Source organism: Aquila chrysaetos, chromosome Z, assembly GCF_900496995.4.
Source record: "Aquila chrysaetos chrysaetos chromosome Z, bAquChr1.4, whole genome shotgun sequence".
Classification (NCBI taxonomy): domain Eukaryota; kingdom Metazoa; phylum Chordata; class Aves; order Accipitriformes; family Accipitridae; genus Aquila; species Aquila chrysaetos.
This window is the reverse complement of record NC_044030.1, coordinates 61,404,080-61,424,563: the sequence shown is the minus strand read 5'-3', so window position 1 is coordinate 61,424,563 and position 20,484 is coordinate 61,404,080. Positions and strand designations below refer to the sequence as shown.

The 20,484-nt window shown below is 38.2% G+C and overlaps 1 protein-coding gene across 1 annotated transcript in view; it reads left to right on the top strand.

The window, feature by feature from the left end:
* TBCA (tubulin folding cofactor A) overlaps positions 1–18,229 on the top strand; it is a 33,668-nt gene extending 15,439 nt beyond the window's left edge. Inside the window, exons 2-4 of the mRNA XM_030005212.1 lie at positions 3,046–3,151; positions 15,444–15,530; positions 17,041–18,229. Coding sequence (XP_029861072.1) covers positions 3,046–3,151; positions 15,444–15,530; positions 17,041–17,121 — 274 coding nt within the window. The 3' untranslated portion in view covers positions 17,122–18,229. The remainder of the gene's footprint in view (positions 1–3,045; positions 3,152–15,443; positions 15,531–17,040) is intronic.
* The last annotated feature ends 2,255 nt before the right edge of the window (positions 18,230–20,484 follow it).

Genomic DNA, 20,484 nt, shown 5'->3' with positions numbered 1-20,484 from the left:
CAAACAAAAAAAAAAAACAACCCAGAATCTTGTTTCTAGACAGACAAAGGGCTGAAGGAAGAAGATAAGAACAAAGTATTATGTGGGTATTTTTGTGTATAATTCTGCTGAAATTTTTAAGAGGTGATTAAGGGGTAGTATTACTCCATTATGAAATTTCACTTTCCTTTTGAAAGCAAGCTATTGATTTAATTTAGCATCTCCCCAAGCTACGTATTCAGTAGAAATTGCTTCATGACATCTAGAGGAAGGATCTAGTATAGGAAATGTTTTCAAATCAAAACTTCTTAATAGCATTAAACATCAGTGTCCCAATCTTACAAATGATAAATGGAATGTTCAACTGGACAATTCTGATTACTGGACAAAGTGCAGTGGAAAATTTGTCACAGAAAACAGTCTCATATTTCAGGTTTCATGTGTTTCCTTTTTTGAAAGCAGAATGTTTCAAGTTCTGCTTCTGAAATGTATGATTACTACAGAAATGGATAGATAAATATGGAGGCAATTCTTAAGTATCCAGATAAAAGAAAGGTGGGCAAGAAATAAAGTTCTAAACTAGGCCAGAACACGCAGTCCTTTCCTGTTTGATAAAAGTAAGCAAATTTGAATAACAGCCTGTTTGAAAACTCAGTGTGTGTAGAAGGAGATCTGAATGTGAAAACGTAATGTGCAAACATAAGTAATGACAAACATTGTGCCTTTTGTTTTAGCTAAAAATTAAAATAATTAAAAATGCTGAGTTTAGCAATGCACGTTGCCTTTAGTTTCAATGGCATACACACTTCAGTAAGTGAATTGACATAAAAACTGCATTTAATCGTATTTTTTTCCCCCTGCTCCTCAAGGGAATTTGCTGTTCTCATTCAAAAAAAAATTGTCTGTCTCATAGGTTGATTAAAATTAACTTTTTTGGAACCTAAAAATAGCAAAGCAAATAATACTGTCTGGAATTAAATCAAGTAACCTTGATCAAACAATTAACTCATCTTCTATTAAATCAATATTTGCTGATGCTAATACTGGAGCTAGTTCCAGTAGTTGGAATTACAGCCACTGATTTAGTGTCTTTATTATTAGTAATTAGGCTGCTGTCTTTCCCCAGTGCTACCTCTCAAAGCTAGTACTTGGCTGACTTGTAGAAACTGGCCTAGGTGATACCTACAGTACATGCTCTACACACTGGTAAAGCTTCTTTATAAGGCTGAAGGCCCTCTCTGATGGTGTGACTCCATGAGTGTTGAAATGAGTTCAGGTGTGGGCTGCCACAGCCCAACTTAGGTCAACTGCTGTGGAGCCACAGCTTAAGGCTGTTTTAGCAAAACAATTTTTGATGATGTAAACTCTTACAAAAGCAGGGAGAGTTCCTGCTGTTGCAATATCAGTATATTCTCTTTGGAATTTTTCACAAGATATTACTGCAGTGGTGCTTTTGCGGCAGCTTCAATTCACAAAAAGTTCTTGTCACCTCAGTACCATTCTGTCCATCTTCAACAGCATTTCTAGTAGGGCACTTAACTGTGACAAATCAGGAATTAATTTGCTCTGATGCACTAACGTGACCATGAAGCTCTCTACTAGACCTTTATTTATTCTCTTTTCATTTGTATAATATAGTCTTTGCTTCTTGGATCTGATTACGGTTTTTTGGCTGTTAAGTTCTCCTTAAACAATATATATAGGCTGATCTGATGCTTACTCTTGTTTGGGGAAGGAATTTTTTTTTTTTTTGGCACACTCTCTGGTTTGCAGTAGCATCTCGGTGTTTGTTTTGGTCCTGAATTAGCTGATCAGAAATTACTTCGTTATTCTCCAGATCCTGAAGGATGTTTTGGTTCAGATCTGGCATTATGCAATCCAAGATATACCTAATGAACATACGTAACAAAGTGGGAGATGCAATAGCAAAATTGCAGTAACAAGAAATAATAAAGTTTGATAATGGGATTGCAATGTAAAAATTACTGTAGGGCATCAGACTAGACTACCTTACTATTCTCTCTGACCTTCAAAATTTTTTACATTTCTCTTGATTCTATGCTCATTAGCAAAAAGTATCCTGCTCCCAAGTATGGATCCATTGTTATGATTAAAAGATGGATTCTTTTCCCTTTGAAAGAGAGGCCATAAAAAAATTTGCTATAATGTAAATTATGGAACTGTTACTTTTGTCTATAACCCTCAAACCAACATCAAGGTAAATGGAGAAAATACTTAAAGGAACACAAGACTATAAGGCTACTGCGTAATTTGGGAATTTTACTTTTCATTATTTTGTACAAAAACTAGTATGGGAAACAATGCATTTAATGGCATGAAATGTAGTGATCGGGAAAAAGATGTTCTGGGATCACAATTTGTGAACCTGAAAGTGCTGTTTCTTTTCATTTACATGTGATAACTTTTTTCAAAGTTACTACTAAGAAGGATGTCTATCGTTATTAATCTAATAATATAGGTGCAGTGGCATTATTTAGTAGTGAATAGGAAAGAGGAAAGACCACATGACTATAGCAGCCAATACAGGTCCCTTGCAAAACTATCAGAACCTGGATGATGTTGAGAAAGTCTGGTGAATGCTGATCTAACAGCAGATTATAACAATGTGGTCTTTGTAGACATCTTAATATTGTTTGTTTTGGCTACCTATGATGTGAGGACTTTTTTGAGATAGATAGCTTTCTTCTCTGTACTACTGTCTTTGTTAGCAGTCATCCAAATCTACAAGGCAGCTTATCTGTTTCTGTTATGTATTTGAAATGAAGTACCAATACATAGGTTTTTTAGGATATTCCATATGGATAAGCCCACAAAGAATCTTTAAAAATATTTTTAATTTAAATTATTCTCATAAGAATTATTATACATTATAGCTAAATTCAGCATTTCCTAGATGCAGTTTTTTGCAGTGGTTAAAAGCCTTTTTTTATAAAACTGTGTGTCTTATCTTATAGGGCTGCAGCTTTTGGGGGGGGGGTGTTATCAGTAGTGTAACTTTTTACTGTAATAGAACGAGATTAACATGATCACTTGGTTTAATTGCAGATTGGCAAAAGAAAAAGTTATGTATGAAAAAGAAGCAAAACAGCAAGAAGAGAAGATTGAAAAAATGAAAGCTGAAGCATGTGATGATTATGGAATTAAAAAGCAGGTAAAATATCCTAAAACTTGTTTTGTAAAATCCTTCTTTGCTTTCAGTTAATCATAGTCATCCTCAAATAAAAGAATCTCCTGTACTTTTTCCCAGACTCCTGTTATATAAATACTAGACTAAAATCCTTTATCTAGACTAAATCAATTATAGAAGTCATAATAAGCATTTGCAGAAACTTCCTTTACTCCAGAACTGTTAAATTATAAGGAGACTGCATATGGATGGATTACTTAGCACTTGGTGTCAGGATGGCTATCACTCACTAACAGCGTGTATGAGGCCATCATGAACTCGCTCTCTCAGAAAGAACAAGAACCTGAAAATACATGGTCTGCATGCATTTAGGTAGACTACGTGCTTGCTGGTAAGTGCAAATGTTACACTGAAGTGAGAATGCTTGATAGTTAATATGAAGATGAAACATTTCAACTCTTGAGTATACTAGTATCCCTTTGGTAAAATCACAGACCTTAAAGAGAGCGAGCAATGGGTATGTTTAAACTAAAAACTAGAGTTTATAGTGAAGTCACTGACTAGCAAGGTGCATGCTGTAGTTTCATCTGCTTAAGACCATGGTTTACTGTCACTATTACAATATGATTAAATTTTTCTTGGAAGGTTTCCCAGAAAGGACAGTGGTTGCAGACAGCTGGTACATGCCCTTTTGGAAGGAAAAGGAGCGTCAAGTTTCCTTCTCACTAGGAGAAGGCTTGGGTTTGGGAAATTTGTGTTTATTCTTTACAGAAGTGTGGCATGCCTGTGTTTAACTGTGGCCTTTATATTCTTTCAACTAAATATGTTATCTTCTAACTATGTGTTTTTCCCAAGAATTTCCAAGATATTTTTCTCTTAAACCTTCACAGAAACTGAAATTGTAAATTAAAATTATTTTCACTTGTTTCAATAGTCTGGTGTCCTCATGTTATAAAACCTAATGTACTGTTCATAGAATGGATCATAGAATCATAGAATGGTTTGGGTTGGAAGGGACCTTAAAGATTGCCTAGTTCCAAACCCCCTGCCATTGGCAGGGGCACCTTCCACTAGACCAGGTTGCTCAAAGCCCCATCCAACCTGGCCTTAAACACTTCCAGGGATGGGGCATCCACAATTTCTCTGGGCAACCTGTTCCAGTGCCTCACCACCCTCACAGTAAAGAACTTCCTTACCTCTAATCTAAATCTACCCTCTTTCAGTTTAAAGTCATTACCCCTTGTCCTTTCACTACATGCCCTTCTAAAAAGTCCCTCTCTGGCTTTCTTGTAGGCCTCCTTTAGGTACTGGAAGGCTGCTATAAGGTCTTCTTGGAGCCCTCTCTTCTCCAGGCTGAACAACCCCAACTCTTTCAGCCTGTCTTCATAGAAGAGGTGCTCCAGCCCTCTGATCATCTTTGTGGCCCTCTTCTGGACTCGCTCCAACAGGTCCATGTACTTCTTGTGCTGGGGGTCCCAGAGCTGGACACAGTACTCCAAGTCGGGTCTCACAAGAGCGGAGTAGAGAAGAAGAATTACAACCCTCGACCTGCTGGTCATGCTTCTTTGATGCAGCCCAGGATACAGTTGGCTTTCTGGGCTGCAAGTGTACATTGTTGGGTCATGTTGAGCTTCTCGTCAACCAACACCCCCAAGTCCTTCTCTGCAGGCTGCTCTCAATCCATTCTCTGCCCAGCCTGTAGTTGTGCTTGGGATTGCCCCAACCCATGTGCAGGACCTTGCACTTGGCCTTGTTGAACTTCATGAGGTTTGCACGGGCCCACTTCTCTAGCCTGTCACGGTCCTGCTGGATGGCATCCCTTCCCTCCAGCATGTCGACCGCACCACACAGCTTGATGTCATCAGCAAACTTGCTGAGGGTGCATTCAATCCCACTGTCCATGTCGCTGACAAAGATGTTGAACAGCGCCAGTCCCAATACCAACCCCTGAGGAATGCCACTCGTCACTGCTCTCCACTTGGACATCGAGCCTTTGACTGCAACCCTTTGAGTGCAACCATCCAGCCAATTCCTTATCCACTGAGTGGACTATCCATCAGATCCATGTCTCTCTGATTTAGAGACAAGTATGTTGTGTGGGACAGTGTCAAATGCTTTGCAAAAGTCCAGGCAGATGACATCAGTTGATCTTCCCTTATCTACCAACGGTGTAACACCGTCATAAAAGGCCACCAAATTTGTCAGGCATGATTCACCCTTAGTGAAGCCATGTTGGCTGTCACCAGTCACCTCCTTATTTTTCATGTGCCTTAGCATAGTTTCCAGAGGATCTGCTCCATGATCTTGCCAGACACAGAGGTGAGACTGACTGGCCTGTAGCTCCCTGGGTCTTCCTTTTTTCCCCTTTTTTTTAAAAATGGGAGTTATGTTTCCCCTTTTCCAGTCAGTAGGAACTTCACCAGACTGCCACAACTTCTCAAATATGATGTTCCCTCAGGACCAGCAGATGCATTTCATCAGGTCCTATGGACTTGTGCACCTTCAGGTTCCTTAGGTGGTCTCGAACCTGATCTTCTCCTACAGTGGGTGGTTCTTCACTCTCCCAGTCCCTGCCTTTGCCTTCTGTGACTTGGGCGGTGTGGCTGGAGCACTTGCCGGTGAAGACTTGAGGCAAAAAAGTCACTGAGTACCTCAGCCTTCTCCATGTCCCAGGTAACCAGGTTTCCCGCTTCCTTCAGGAGAGGGCCCACATTTTCCCTAGTCTTCCTTTTATCACCAACGTACCTATAGAAGCTTTTCTTGTTGCCCTTGATGTCCCTGGCTAGATTTAATTCTCTCAGGACTTCAGCTTTCCTAACCTGATCCCTGGCTGCTCGGACAATTTCTCTGTATACCTCCCAGGCTACCTGTCCTTGCTTCCACCCTCTGTAGGCTTCCTTTTTGTGTTTGAATTTGTCCAGGAGCATCTTGTTCACCCATGCAGACCTCCTGGTGTTTTTGCTCGACTTCCTCTTTATTGGGATGCATTGTTCTTGAGCTTGGAGGACCCTTGAATATTAACAAGCTTTCTTGGGCCCCTCTTCCCTCCAGGGCTTTATCCCATAGTTCTCTACCAAGCAGATCCCTGAAGAGGCCAAAGTCTGCTCTCTTGAAGTCCAGGGTAGCAAGCTTGCTGTGCACCCTCCTCATTGTTCCAATGATCTTGAACTCCACCATCTCATGGTCACTGCAGCCAAGACTGCCCTTGAGTTTCCCGTTCCCCTGTTGTCCCGTTCCCCTGTTGTCCCGTTCCCCTGTTGTCCCGTTCCCCTGTTGTCCCATCTTCATTTTTAAACACGGGAATAATAGATTAAACAAAACTCAAATATAAAAATTAATAAAAACAAGGTCGGAGAAAGCTCTTTTAGAACAAGCTAAAGCAAATTTTTAGTAAGTTCAGATTTCAGCTCATGTGCCTATGACCTGCCTTGCTTTCATTATGCCAGGGGAAAGAAACAGAAATAAAGAATTTGTATACAAATAAAGAATTGTATTTATAGAGCTGAGCTATCTTCTGCCTCACCATGGACTGAGACTGTAAGTAAGATCCTAAAAAATAGTAGTCTTTCTGAAGATCTGCTGGTGCTAACAAGAACTAATGAATGTAATTCCCATTTTTAGTGTTCCCCATTCATCAGATTATTTGACTGCACTGTGATATTTCCGCAGTGACCTGCAAGATATCATCAAAGTCAAAAACAGTGGAGGCTGTGAACTTCTGTGAAATGAAATGTTACACACTACTTGAAGGTATTCTCAGAGACCAATTACAAAAGCCTTCACAGAGAACAGTCTCGATTCATTCAGAAATTGCCTGATCCACTTTGAAAGCAAGGAGTTCCTCCAATGACGACTTCACTTCTTTTAGTGCACTTTGCATTCTGGAAGTTGTTAATATTTTAGGTTATGAAGAATTTGGAGGCTCAGAAAGAATGCACACCCTTTTCATAGGATCAAATCTGTTACTCTAAAGAAAATTATATAATACCAGCAGAGTTTGCTCAGAACCATATTTTGGATAGATTTAACACTTTGACATGTTCTTCAAGAAAAATATCTGTAGTTACATATTTTAAGAATTGTTTTTAATTAATAATTCCTAATCTGAATAACTGTATTTATTTAAAAATATGGTTATGGTTTTACTTCAGTAATGAAAAGTAACATTTGGGGGATGGGAATGAATTCAGTCATTTGAGACTAGGAGAATAATTTTAACTATTATTTTAGCTGAGTTATCAGCTAAATCAGATATGTATATACAAATCAATCCAGAGTTGAGGGAGGGATGCTTTAAAAGCTTAAAAGCATTACTTACCTCTTAATGTACTACTATTCTCATTTAGCTTTCTAGTTACAACTCTGCAGTAGAACATACAGTTTAACAGTACAGAAGTGACTACAGGAAATTTTACTTTAAAATTAATAATGCCATTCCTACAGCAGATGTAGACTACAGGGTGTGTCTGGTGTGTAAGGAGGGATCAGTCCCTTTGTTGTACAATAGGGTTTGACTCAATATTTTTCCCCTAACTCCTTATGCAGTGGGGCAGCTTGTGGTTCCTGTGAACTCAAGTGATCTCTAGCTGAGGCAGTGACTAGCTGGTGTAGTTGGCAGTTGTTAGATACTAGCTTTCACCTGTGCTGTCCAGACAGATTTACTTAATGAGGAGCAGATTCAGCATCAGAGAAACAAAAAGGACAGTTTTCTTGCAGTGCCGGTATATGCTGACCAAGATTATGATTTGAAGACCCTGTTGCAGGGCGCGAGAAGACTTTGTTAAGGTAACCAGGATAGTTCCCTTCCTCCCATCTGAATCTGTAGAGTCCCAAGCATGTTCTACCTCATTGTCACAGTAAGCCAGGATAATTTGCTTCCCCCCTCATCTTCCCTCACCTTTGCATGGGCACCAGCCTGAAGATGGATCTTGGAATTCGGACAACAGCACCTGCAGTATGTCAGCAAGTTCACTAATAAGCAACACAGGCCTTTGCATTTGTAGGATATGTTAATCGGCACAAGTTGTATTATCCACCCCTGCAGTGCTTTCCTTTGAGCTTCACTACCAAGCAGGGCTCTGCTGTGTCGGGTCCACATTTTGATTAGCATCGGTGTCCCAGGGCTCCCACCATGGTAACACTATGCTTTCAATAAAGCCAGACCTTTCACTTGCTGAGTGTTTTGCCTCATAACTTGAGGGGTCTGCACCTGTTTTTCACCTGTAACTCCCCTATATTACCATTGTCCTGGGTGCAGATTGTATTTGCACTGCTTGCTGTGCGTCAACTCACATCAGCTAAATTCAGGATAGGTGAGGGGCAAGGAAGCCCTTCCTTTTCCATCACTTACACCTTATTTAAAAAAAAAAAAAAAAATCACTCTGCTACCATCTGTTTTTCATCTACAAAAGGCAGATGAGAAATTTAGAATTTAGGGGAAAGCTTGTAACAATTCATTTGAGCCAAATTTGCAGAAAAAAAACATAATAAATGAAAAGCAGTATTTGGAAAAAAAGGCTATGAAAGAAAAAGATTTTATATCTCAAAATCACGTTATCTTCAACCATCAGACTTGTAGGAAAAAGGGTTATTAAGTACTTTAATAAGATTGTTTTCAATGTAGTATTCTATTAAAAACTGAACTATTTTATACAAAATTTATCAGGTTTATAGAAGCCAGGAAAAAATATTTAAAGACTTTTGATGTATTCCACCAGGTGTAAACTCTGCATATAGTTTCTGTAGAGGGTCATGAAGAGCCCTGACTGGTAGCAGCAAGTAGTGCAATTGTACCTCCATGTGGATTTTTTCATAATGAAGCCTTAGTTTCTACACATTTGTAATGATTCTCAATATATGAAGATTTTACACAGAGCTTCGTAATACTTTAATAGAAAATTTTCACACTGTAATCACTCATGAGAGCAGACTAATGGTAGGAACCAGTAGTTTTATGTATTTCTGTAGTTGTTGATGGGTCTTGTACATAAATGAACATCCTTTCCCAGTTAATGCTTTTATCTTGAGGCTTCTGAGTGTGGGAAAAGCCTGAGGTATCTACTCCTTGTTTCCTCTCAGTGGGATTTGTAGATGTACTCTGGTGTTTTTGTTAACTGTCAGCACTTTTACTGATAAATGATAAATTTTCATTTTTTAAAAAGCTATCCTACAGTTCCAAATTACTTCTCCAGATGAATTAAAAATCCAATTGACTTAACATAGAATTTAGTATCTGCATGTCAAAGAGTACATAAGGGTACATAAAATACATCTTGCTAATACAGAGTTTTTTACAAGCATTAGTGAAAACAGCAGTATTTCTCTTGCTTTGTTGAGTGAAATGTAGAGTAGCTCTTGAAACAGCTAAAAAGAAATACATTTGGAAACAATGTATATTGTTTTGGAAAATTACTGTGGAAGATGAGAATTTGCTGCTAATCTTGTTACTGGAGGAGTTCTTGCTGAAAGGAACATTGTAACGTTCTGTAACTTTTTCATTTTTAAATGTCTATTAAGCCCCAAAGAAATATTACTGTTAACTCAGTTGGCTTTTTACATTTTTAGCTCTTTCCAGTCCCCACCTGATTGGTTCAAACAAAGTTTCATTCTTCTCACCAATCAAATACAGTCAAATTAGCTGAAACATACAGTTTCACTTCAGTTTCTGATTATTTCCATAATTTTTTTTCTTTTCCCCTAAGAATAGATGATCTTTGCTTAATAATCTGGACTGTAGCTCTAGTTGCTTAGGTAAAGAGGCAGTGGAAATGCTAATGAAGAGTCTAATGCTCCCCTTTATGTATTTGGACAGCATCCTTAACAAGCATAGTTTGTTTCCTTAAAAGCTAGCAACTTGGAATTCTCTGTACTAAGTACAGAATAATATTCCTAACACACAGGTGATATTAAAAATGCTTTCAAGCTTTGGTTTTATTGCCTAATGTGCTTTCTGAAAGAGACCAAATGATGAACAATCATTACTGTGATCTTCCTTTTTGCCTTCTGTTTTCCAAAGGCTGTTTTCCTTTTTATCTAGGCAGGTTTGGATTCCAGACTTTATGCTGAAGATTAAAGGCACTCGTGCAGTATTTGGAATAAGTTAGTATGGCAACATTCCTGTGGTAGAAAAGACCTGCCACCACAATGGGACATGATTCATTTCCTTTTCAGTTGGGCTCGCATTTCCTGTGCTCTAGAGGGAGGAAAATCTGGGCTTGACTTTTCTGCCTTCTGTCTATCTAGGGAACTTCCCATGTCTGTTCTGCTTCCAATTTTAGCACAAATATTTCCCCAGGTATCTCACCTCCACAAAACAGATGGGGGATTTCTCCCAAACCTTCAAGCTTATTTATTCTAAAACATCTCCTAACCAGCCTGCTACCTTTTAGCAAAGCATGCATTACTTTAAGCATAGATTCAGGATCTATAGCTTTTCTTAACAACCAACCCCAGAAAATCTACAAAGAAAAAAACCCCAACCCCCTCAACCTTTCCCCCAAGCTTAACATCCCCCCCAAAAAGTTGGGGGGGGGGTTGCAGAGAGAAAATTTGGCTATTTGTTCTAACAAGTTTGAGCTATTCTTGTTGGGAAAGCAAGTCTTTGTTTTGTCAGTGTTTTCTTTATGCCATTCCCAAAGAGACCTCTTCATTCAGATGTTTACCACCTCTCACCTGTTTACAGGGTGAGATTTATACTTGCATCAACATGGATCTGTTCAGGTAGCATTTTGAGTTGCTGGAAGGAAATGTGCTGCCTGATGATTAAATGACAACTTTCTGTAATGGATAATTCCTTTATCATTCTCTAAGTTAATTTTAAAGGAACAGTATCTGTAATTTATGATACAGTGTGTTTAATTAAAAACTTTTTCAGTGGAGGACATGGAGTTTTGCTTCTGTCCTCTGAAAAGTATCTCTGTTTTTTAGCTTTAAGTCATGTGGTGTTCTCCCTCCATCCCCCGCTGCTGACAATGAAGAAAACCTGACAGTTGTACATTAGCGGAAAACAGCCAGTGACAAACTGTTTTCCGAAAAGACCAAAGGAACTTTTCTGCCTTTTATGTCCTAAAGTGATCTGCTTTAGAGGAAACAGGATTAGCCCTCACCTGAGAGGAGCTGCAGAGAAAGCTCATTTGAAATACTGAGGCATTAGATCTAGAGGGTTTTCTTCTTCTTCAGCTTTCTCAATACAAATGGTAGGTTGTTTGTGGTTGATACATGGCCATTTCAGTTCTTGAAATGCTCAAGCACTACAGAAACAAAACAATGTTCTCTAATTCTGTACTGCAAGCTTTTCTTCATGGTCCTTCAGAAGTGTTTTGATCAATGTATTTGACAACTCACCTACAACGGACTGCAGTGTGCTCTTGTATCCTGTATTTGTGGATAGCTCAGGCTTCTTTTGGGCCTATGTGAAAATAAAACAAGTTGCTTCAAAGGAAGTAGAACTAATAAAACTTGGTTTCCTACAGTTTTTATGTATGTTTGGGTTTTTTTCTCCTACATCACTATGTCCCTGTGCCACCATCCTGGCCCAGCACCTTGGGCCTTTATGTTCCCTGGTTACCAGTGAGGCAAGAAGTAATACCATGCTGTAGATTTAAGTTACAAATATGTTGATAAGCCAACCAGTAGCCTTAGCATGACTCTTTACTTTGTGCTACAATCTCTAACTTAGTAGGATTCTCAATTTTGGAACTGTTGGTGTTCGTGATACTTAGAGATGGCCTTTTTTCTTTTGGGTCCTTCCATCAGATATGGTTGTAATTAGTCGATGGATTCCAAGTGGTTTACAAATTTCTGATGAAAAGAAGTTCAAACCAGTAGCACTTTTCTTAGCAAACTGAATTATTTGCATGTCTTTTTCTTTTCCTCCGTACCATCTTTGAGTAGATCCATACTGTTATGATTATCTGTGCAACAGTCAAAGGGCAAGTGATTATGAGGCAGTATTTAAAAGCATGGATACATATTCATGTGTGTATATATATTTGGTACATATATGACTCATTCACATTTATCACATTTTTTAGCCTAGCTCTTGTGTTTAGAACACCACTCCTGTCATATAAAACAATATTGTCACTTATACCCTGTGACCCAGTAGTTTATTAGGCTGTCCTTCTAAGATGAAGGAAAGACAGAGACCCCTATGGAGGTTTTCTTGTTGTTGTTTTCAAGTTACTTGTGGAACTGCATATCTCTAAATCTCTTGGTTAGATGTGGGTCAGCTGGGCAAAAAAATAAAACCAAACTCTGCTTCCATATTTTTGAAGCTGATAAAACTGATGTCCCCATTATACAATACATATCAGGCTGAGCAAAATAGCTTCCTGTTGCAGAATACTTGGTGTCAACACTTATACACAGTAATATTTATTTGTATTCTTAAATTATCAAAAATTTGTTCTAGTGTAAGTACTTGTGTGATCCAGGAAGTAGAGAGTCTGCCTCTTGTGAGCAGCTCTGATCTGCCTGAAGTTAAAATAGTAGCTTTGAACTTTCATTGTAGGACCTGCTAAAAATCAAAGTTGCATCTATTTAATGCGTTGGGCATTACCTCCTCAGCTGTTTCTCAGAGTCATGTTTGGCCTTTGTGCTTATTTTGAATGTGTGAAGTAATTGTCTGATTTTAGTTATTATGCCCTTCCACTTAAGCAACTGGTAGGTGGATCTGTATGTTTGCGTCTGTTCTGCTTTATCTGTCACTGCAATCTGGAATTTATGGGAAACAGATTGAAGGCTACTGATAGTGCATTATGCACACCAGTTCTTTGACATCTGATCCAATTTACAAAAAATCCACATCGTGTTTAGTAAATAGGCTATATACACCCCAACAGTTAGAGAGCTCCATCACATCTGAGGAAACTGCTTTCTTTTGAAAGATGCCAGACATCTGCTCCCTTAGTAGAAATACCTTGAATTCTGAAAGACAACTGACTAGAAATGTGGCAGGTTGAAGAGATTTGTTTAAGTGGCTTTTTCAGTACACTTAAAGGAAAGGGGATGTCATCCTCACTGTAGCCACAATAGCTCTTTTGGTCCTGTGTGCACTTACTGACAACACATACAATTTGCTTCTCCCTGTACATATTTTTGTGCTTTATTGCTTTTGTCTTAACACTGTATTTAGATGCACTTCAGTTACTTTACTTTTTTATAAAATTTCTGTTTGGCATTGTAATTCACAGAAACCTTGCAGACATTTATGGTTCTTTGCAAAGTTAGAGCAGTTTTCATGTAATAACTTCCTCTGTGACCTGCTTATAATTTAAGCTCCTTAGAGTTCAGTCAGAAAGTTTGATAGAATTTGGAGAGCAAACACTTTAAAAATTCCAGTCCTAAAGCTTATCTAATTATTTGCGCTTTTGACTTTGCTTTATTATATACATTTGTAACAGTAAATGATCTATTTGGGATTATAAGCATTACTTGAAAAATGGTGTTTTATGCAGAAGTTATCAAAGTTCGCATAGATAGTTTGGTAATCAACTAATAATATTGGTTCCACAAAATTCCTGTTCCAGTCTCCAACTGTTTGCACCTACTGAGTATGGTTCCAGGATTTATCATCCTTCTGTTTTTTATTATTGCATAACTGCAGGCAAATGTAAAGAAAACCCAGGTACCCCTTTGGATCTCAGTCAAATTCTGTTTTGAACAGAGTGACTGGGGCAGTTTTGCTCTTTTTTTACAGCAGCCAGGACTACAGCTTACAGATTCTAGGTTTATATGCCTTCCCAGATCACTGATTGAGTGGCATATATCAAATAAGTTACTACTTTTCATCTACCAGCTTTATAATACACAACTATTTAGCAATGCTGGCCCAAGGAAGTCTTTATTGGATATTCTCACTCCTGTAGGTATTCTTTATAGAACAAATTTCTACTACATAAAGCAGAAGGCATCATCTCATGCAGTTTATGGCACACCTCATTCTACTGAAGTTACAAACCTTTATTTATTCATTCATTGCTGAAAGGTAATCTGCAGAGTTCCTAGTCTTATTTTTAATACAGTCCAACACTGATATGCTTAAAAGAAAAGTGATAATACCAATGAGAACTAGAACTTGGGTGTGCTTAACTTTTTTTTCTTTTTTTAAATACTTGTCACCCATCTTTGCTTCATTAGACAGGTTTTGCCCTAGATTCTCTGAAAGAAAATGAGAAACAAAGTTTTTAAATGCTTTCTCTCAAAAATTACTTGAACTAAGAACTCAAATATATGACACTTAAAAACATGGTGATAATGTTTTGCTACGTAAGGCTTTCCTGTATGCATAAATACATTCTTAGCTGTAGCTTATCTTCCCTTTTACAATGACCCTTCAGTACAGCAGCATTAATACTGAAAGGAGAATACAATGTAGGAATGACAGACAGAATGAAGTAAGGTATTGAAAGGGAACACCTTCTGTTGCATGTTATCCTGAATACAGAAGAGGTTTCATATTTAAATATCTAACAGATTTTCATTTCTAAACAGATTTAACCTTAGTGAAAAATCTGCATACCTTTTCTTCTCAGTGGTTGGATTTCAGATCCAGAAATGTTCCATGAAATAAATGTTCCCTTGTTTAAATCTGAAGTTGTTTTCTGCAGGAGGAGGCAGGATGTTCAGATTCAGTGGGGTGCCAGTTTAGTAATTTTGTTCAAAGTGCATGGTGAGAATAATCTTTCTCGTAAAATGAAGCACAAGGATAAGTAATAACTTTTTATGCATGATAAGCATCAAAAATAGAGCCTGCTGGTCTTTGGTTTTCATTTTTCTTTACCTTTGTCTTTCAGTCAGAGCCTCCTGCAGTGTGCACACAATGTGATCAATAACTCAATAACTTTTTTCATGCAGTAATTATCTCTATGTGGTATTATCTGAACCCTGTTTTTCTTTATTACCCAAAAGATGCAGGAGATATTTATATAACCAGCTGATCCCATTTTGGATGAAGCTGCTTCACGACAGCAGGAGAAAGTTTGTTTTAAATAGCCTTTTTAACAAATGCTGTATGAAAAGCTTACCAGGCAGTACTTTTTTTCTAAGGGAAAAGTTATTCTAAATACTGTTTTGCACTTAATACTATAATTAAGCACAAAGTAAATGGAAGAAGTGTCCTGCAAATTAACAGAGTTTTAAGCAATTATGCTGAGTGTCTTTTAATAAAAAAAGCCTATTCAGAAAATAGGTACAACTGTTCTGAAGTTCCTGGATGATGACCAGACTACTGATTTTTCAGAGTAAAGACTTATCTTAAAAAATAATGTTCCTATCTGGAATACATTCTCATTTCATTGGCCTCCAATTTTCACAGATCGAGATCTTACAAGAGTCACGAATGATGATTCCTGACTGCCAGCGCAGATTAGAAGTCGCACATGCAGATCTTACTCAGCTACTAGTAAGTATAACACCATAACCCACTGATCAAGAAATGCTGCTGTTCCTTGATTAACTTGGATAAACATGCTTGTCTGCAGTGCAATTGCAGCATATTAGAACTGAAGAATTACTTTTTATAGGTCCCAAGACTAGCATCCTATAACATACCAATATTTCATTTTAGATAATTGTCTTTGCAGACTTGGTCTTCGGTCTATGAAAACTGTGTGTTAGAATATTAGAAACTGTCTTTAATGGAATGTACACTCAACATACACTTAAATACTGAACTGCTAGAATGGACTCTGAATTCCTGTGCTAGTTACGCATTCAGAAAAAATAGTTCACCCACTTTATGTAGTTTTCTAGATAGTGTAGCTGTATATAATATGCTTGTAGTGAACTGAAATAGTCAGAATGCTTTGCTTACTACTTCTGTTATGCTATGCACAAGAAACAAGACAGCTGAGTCCTTGCTGAGTACTGCTTTATGTTTTATTAGTGAGGTAACCACTAGTGCCGCATTTTTAAGATACGAATATCTGCAGGAATAAATAGTATCTTGTACAAACAGATTCACTGAAACTATACTAAGTTTGGAGATCATCATGCTTACTTTAAAAACTGCCTTCTCATCAAGAACTCAGCTACACATGTAAATGCTTCTGTGAGGCTAAAAATATATACCCTAAATTAAGCCCCAGGCACATTTGATGGCTAAAATGCAAATCCCTTCTCAAAGGAAAATTCAAGGTGTCTTATCCTCAGGTAGTATGCCTCTACTGTTTTCCAAAATAAATGCTCAGTACCTGGCAGGATTTAGAGTCCTTCTGTCATTCAGCTAGTTACTTAACAGTTAGCTGGTCTAGATTTCAGTGGCATGCAGAAGTGGTGCTATTGATCCACACAGCATGCTGTACAAACTTAAAACAAGGAATGGGGGGGAGTTACTATTGTTGTTAAGAATTTGGCAGTCTTCAAGAGTTGTTTTCTGTGCTTAGCTCACCTTCAGTGCTTTCACTAAAATCAACCGTATAGTAGTATGTTTCTTCAGTTGTCAATCTGCTTAAGCTTTTTCCTAACGGTACTCTTGTTCTGAGGTCTGTTGTTATTCATTCCAGTTATGCTGTCCTTGGTCTTAAACATTTAACAGAATTAAATAAAGGTATGCATAGGTCAAATCTACTCACACATAACAGCCATTATCCTGGACCTTAAGTAGGATAAAAGAAATTACCTGTGCTTTGAGTCATGTAGAACTAGTGTTTTCAATAATGATATATCCCTTGTTTCATAGAATCATAGAATGGTTTGGGTTGGAAGGGACTGCAGTCCATCCACTTGAGAGGTATGGGAAGAGAGGTTGCCAGTGAAGGCCAAGGCAAAAAAGTTGTTGAGTACCTCAGCCTTCTCCTTGTCTGTTGTTACCAGGTTTTTTTCATTTTTTCATTTCCATAGTTAACCTTCTTAAATGTAATGCCATGTCAATTAATTCCAAAGTACTTCAAAAATTTTGTTTTTGATTCTAGGAAAATGAAAAAGAATTGGAAGAAGCCGAAGAGTATAAAGAAGCACGTTCCATACTGGAGTCAGTGAAGCTGAAAGCCTAGAAAGTCTTTCAGTACTCTCTTTATATGCATTAGCAGTAGGTCTATTCCACACTTTCATTTGACTATGGCTCTATTACTATTGTTGACTTGCTAAGGTTCCCTTTATGCAAACTGGCCTTTCTCTAACTGCAAGATGCATCAAATAAATGATGTTCTGAAACATCTGTGTGTTCCGTATTCAGGCAAAATAGAAACATTTCCAGTTCACCTTGATTACAAAATGGAAAAATAAAGCTGATTTAATGTAAGCATAATAGTGTAATAGCTAATACACAGAACTTAATCTGAACAGTTCAGGCTAAGAAACAATGTTTAGCTATGTAAGGAATGTGAAGGACCAATAAATACTTTAGAATGAAATAGAATCATAGAATGGTTTGGGTTGGAAGGGACCTTAAAGATCATCTTGTTCCAACCCCTCTGCCATGGGCTTTAGAAGCACCTTATTATCTGAAATAATTTCAAGCCATTATAGCATAACAATCTGTACTGAAAGAGGAGGTGGATTAAATGACCCTTCAAAGTCACCCATCTTTTTTCTATGATGCAATTTATCTGTAGTTTTATTACGTATGTACTCCTTGTTTATCTTTGAGCCCAACACAGAATTAAGAGCTGATTCCAAGTCTTTTTCAATTTGCCTGGCGTTGATTCGTAGAGCCCAATTCACACAATTACCATTGATCAAAATTCTGTTACTTTTTCAAGAAACAGAATTTAGCAGCTGACTAGTATGTTGTCGATTGGATCTGCTGGTAAGAGTTCTGCCCTGAAAGCTTTTCCTGAAAACACCTTGGCCTAAGTGAGGTGTTTTTGAACAAAGCTCAAAGCCCAGAAGGTGAAAGAGAACTAATGGGTAAGGGAACAATGCTTAATCTGCCTGGAAGACCATTAAAACTTTTATGTACAAAAGCTGTGGTTCTTTCAGAATAGCTTCTCTAAACAGCAAACAGTAAGCTCTGCTGATGAACAAGAAAGCTTTTTACATTAGTTTTTCTAGTTTGAAAGTGCTCTTGCATGTTCCTTAAAGGCAACACAAAGCACAGTGTTCCTTTTGTGTGGTGCTATATTGAATACTCTGAATAAAATTTTTTGTTAATGTGCCTGAGTTCGGGTAAACTGCAGTTTCAGTACCTCTATTTGTGTACCTTAAGCACATTGAGTAATAAGTCTACTTCTCCATTACTCTTAAGCACTGCTCTGACAGATTATCAACACAAGATTTCTGATTGACTGCAGAATGACCTACTTTTGAAATGACCCCAGACCAGCACTAGACAGTGCTGAGAGGTGAAACCTTTTGTGACATTACTATGGTTTCATAAGAGTACATGCACACCTTCTTACCTTGTGTCCTAGGCATATGACTGCCAAACAGACACTGCCTGGTTCACAGCACAAAGGAACTGCTACTGAGGAGAACATCTGTCTTTAAATACCCATTTCAGCCAGCTTCTTCTATGGACCTTCACCAGGAAGGATAGCTGGAGCGGACAAAGCAGGTTGCACGTCTTAACTGACTGGCTGCAGTCAGCGTAACAGTAACGCTGTGCTTGTGGCCTTTGAGCGGAGTGTGGTAAATAAACGCTGAGCTGGAAAGAAGGTGTGGGGAGGTGTCGAGTCTGCTAGGTAAAGCAGAATTTAAAATAAAAATTACTCTTCTTCAGAAGAAAGAATACACACTTCTGGAAAGTAAACCCACAGAAAAATGATGTGCAGTTGCTCAGTACTACAAGAAATGCAGGTCAGCATGAAAGCTAAACAGAGGCATGACCTGTAGTGGCTGAAGGAAAGTAGTACTGTGATATGGTTTAAGTTGGCATTTAGAGTTAAAGGCACATGGGGCTGAGTAGCTACCATATAAACCAGACTCCAGGGAAAAGTTTCTTGGTGCAATAGTTTCTAGGGTAGTGTAGTTTCTCATGTTTGCCTAATACTTCTCTGTGCAAGCTGTTTTCTAGCTCCCTCCAACTGCATCATGAACCAAGATGATACTCTCCGCCATCCATTTCTTTTTCCCTCTTACTAAGTTCTCCAAAAGACCGAGCATGTTCTGTTGTATAGAAAATAGCCAGCCTTACTGATGAAAATCAAGGTATGTTCACACCTGAGAGTACTTCCTCTCTTCTTGTCTCCAGATGCCTCTGGAAGTGTCTAACTTCTGAGAGGACAGCAGCATACCTGTAAAAACTATACCAAAAAATTGTGACAAGGCAGCAATAACATAGGGCTGGCCCCTGAAGGGTGGATTGGCAAAGCTATGCAGATAATGCATTACTCATGCTAGCAGAACAGTTGATCCACTGTTATATTATGGTAGACTGCATTTTTCCAGCAGTGCTCTGAGTGGCCAGATGCAGAAGTAAATGCGGAAAATTAAGCATAAGCAGTAGTATTGTTACTACCCTCTCAGATCCCAAACTCAAAAGGCAGTAGCACATCAAGTGCTACCATGTTATTTCTAATTTTAAAGTTATGTACTCTTTTTGGAGATATATAGTCTGCATCAGCAGATACAAGAGACCATCCCAAAAAAGAAAAATCCTGTGGGCAACATTTTTCACCTCCGTCCTCTTTGAACCTTGTCACTAGCTTTACTGATGCCTTTCAAAGTCTACCTAAGATAGACAAGCTGTATTTACCTTTTCATATGATGATACGTGTTAATTTATCACTCAGTTTTCATGCTCCACTCTTAACACAAATGCATTTTTCACACCCTGGACAGAGGTACTATCCTTTCAATTACACCTCTCTTGCTGGCAAGATACGTTTAAGAAGTTTCTCAGTTATTACCAAGTTGAACAAAGCATTTGTTTTACTAAGAGGTCGCAGCAGAACAGGAGTCCATGTTACACCCTGACTGAAGAAACAGAAGTGATTTGAGAAGAAAAAGGTAGACTGAAGCTAACAATTTGGAAGTTATTGTTATAAGTTCTGTGCCCATTGCTCTGATCACATGTTTGCTAGCTACTACCTGCTTTTAAGTTTACCCTTGCACAGTTAAGACTCTTGCCCTTTGATTCAGAAGATGTGCTGCATCTGAAAGACAACTACAGAACAAACCTGGTACCTTCACCTGGAAGCTAATATTTCTTAAGTCCTCAGTTATACTGTATAATCAAAGTTATGGAGGCACATACAAGCAAATCCAACGGGTGTTAAAGCTCACATTTATTCTTCAGTAAAAAGTTAGTTAGAACTCCGATAACATTTGTAAACCACAGGCTCAATGATGTAAGGGGAATTAGTACTACACAGCCGACTTAAGAATTCTTAAGATTTAAAATGATGACTCAAAATGCGCATATCACTCACCTAAAAGATGAGGGCTCTCAGCCTCGAGGAGTTACCTAGGGTGGC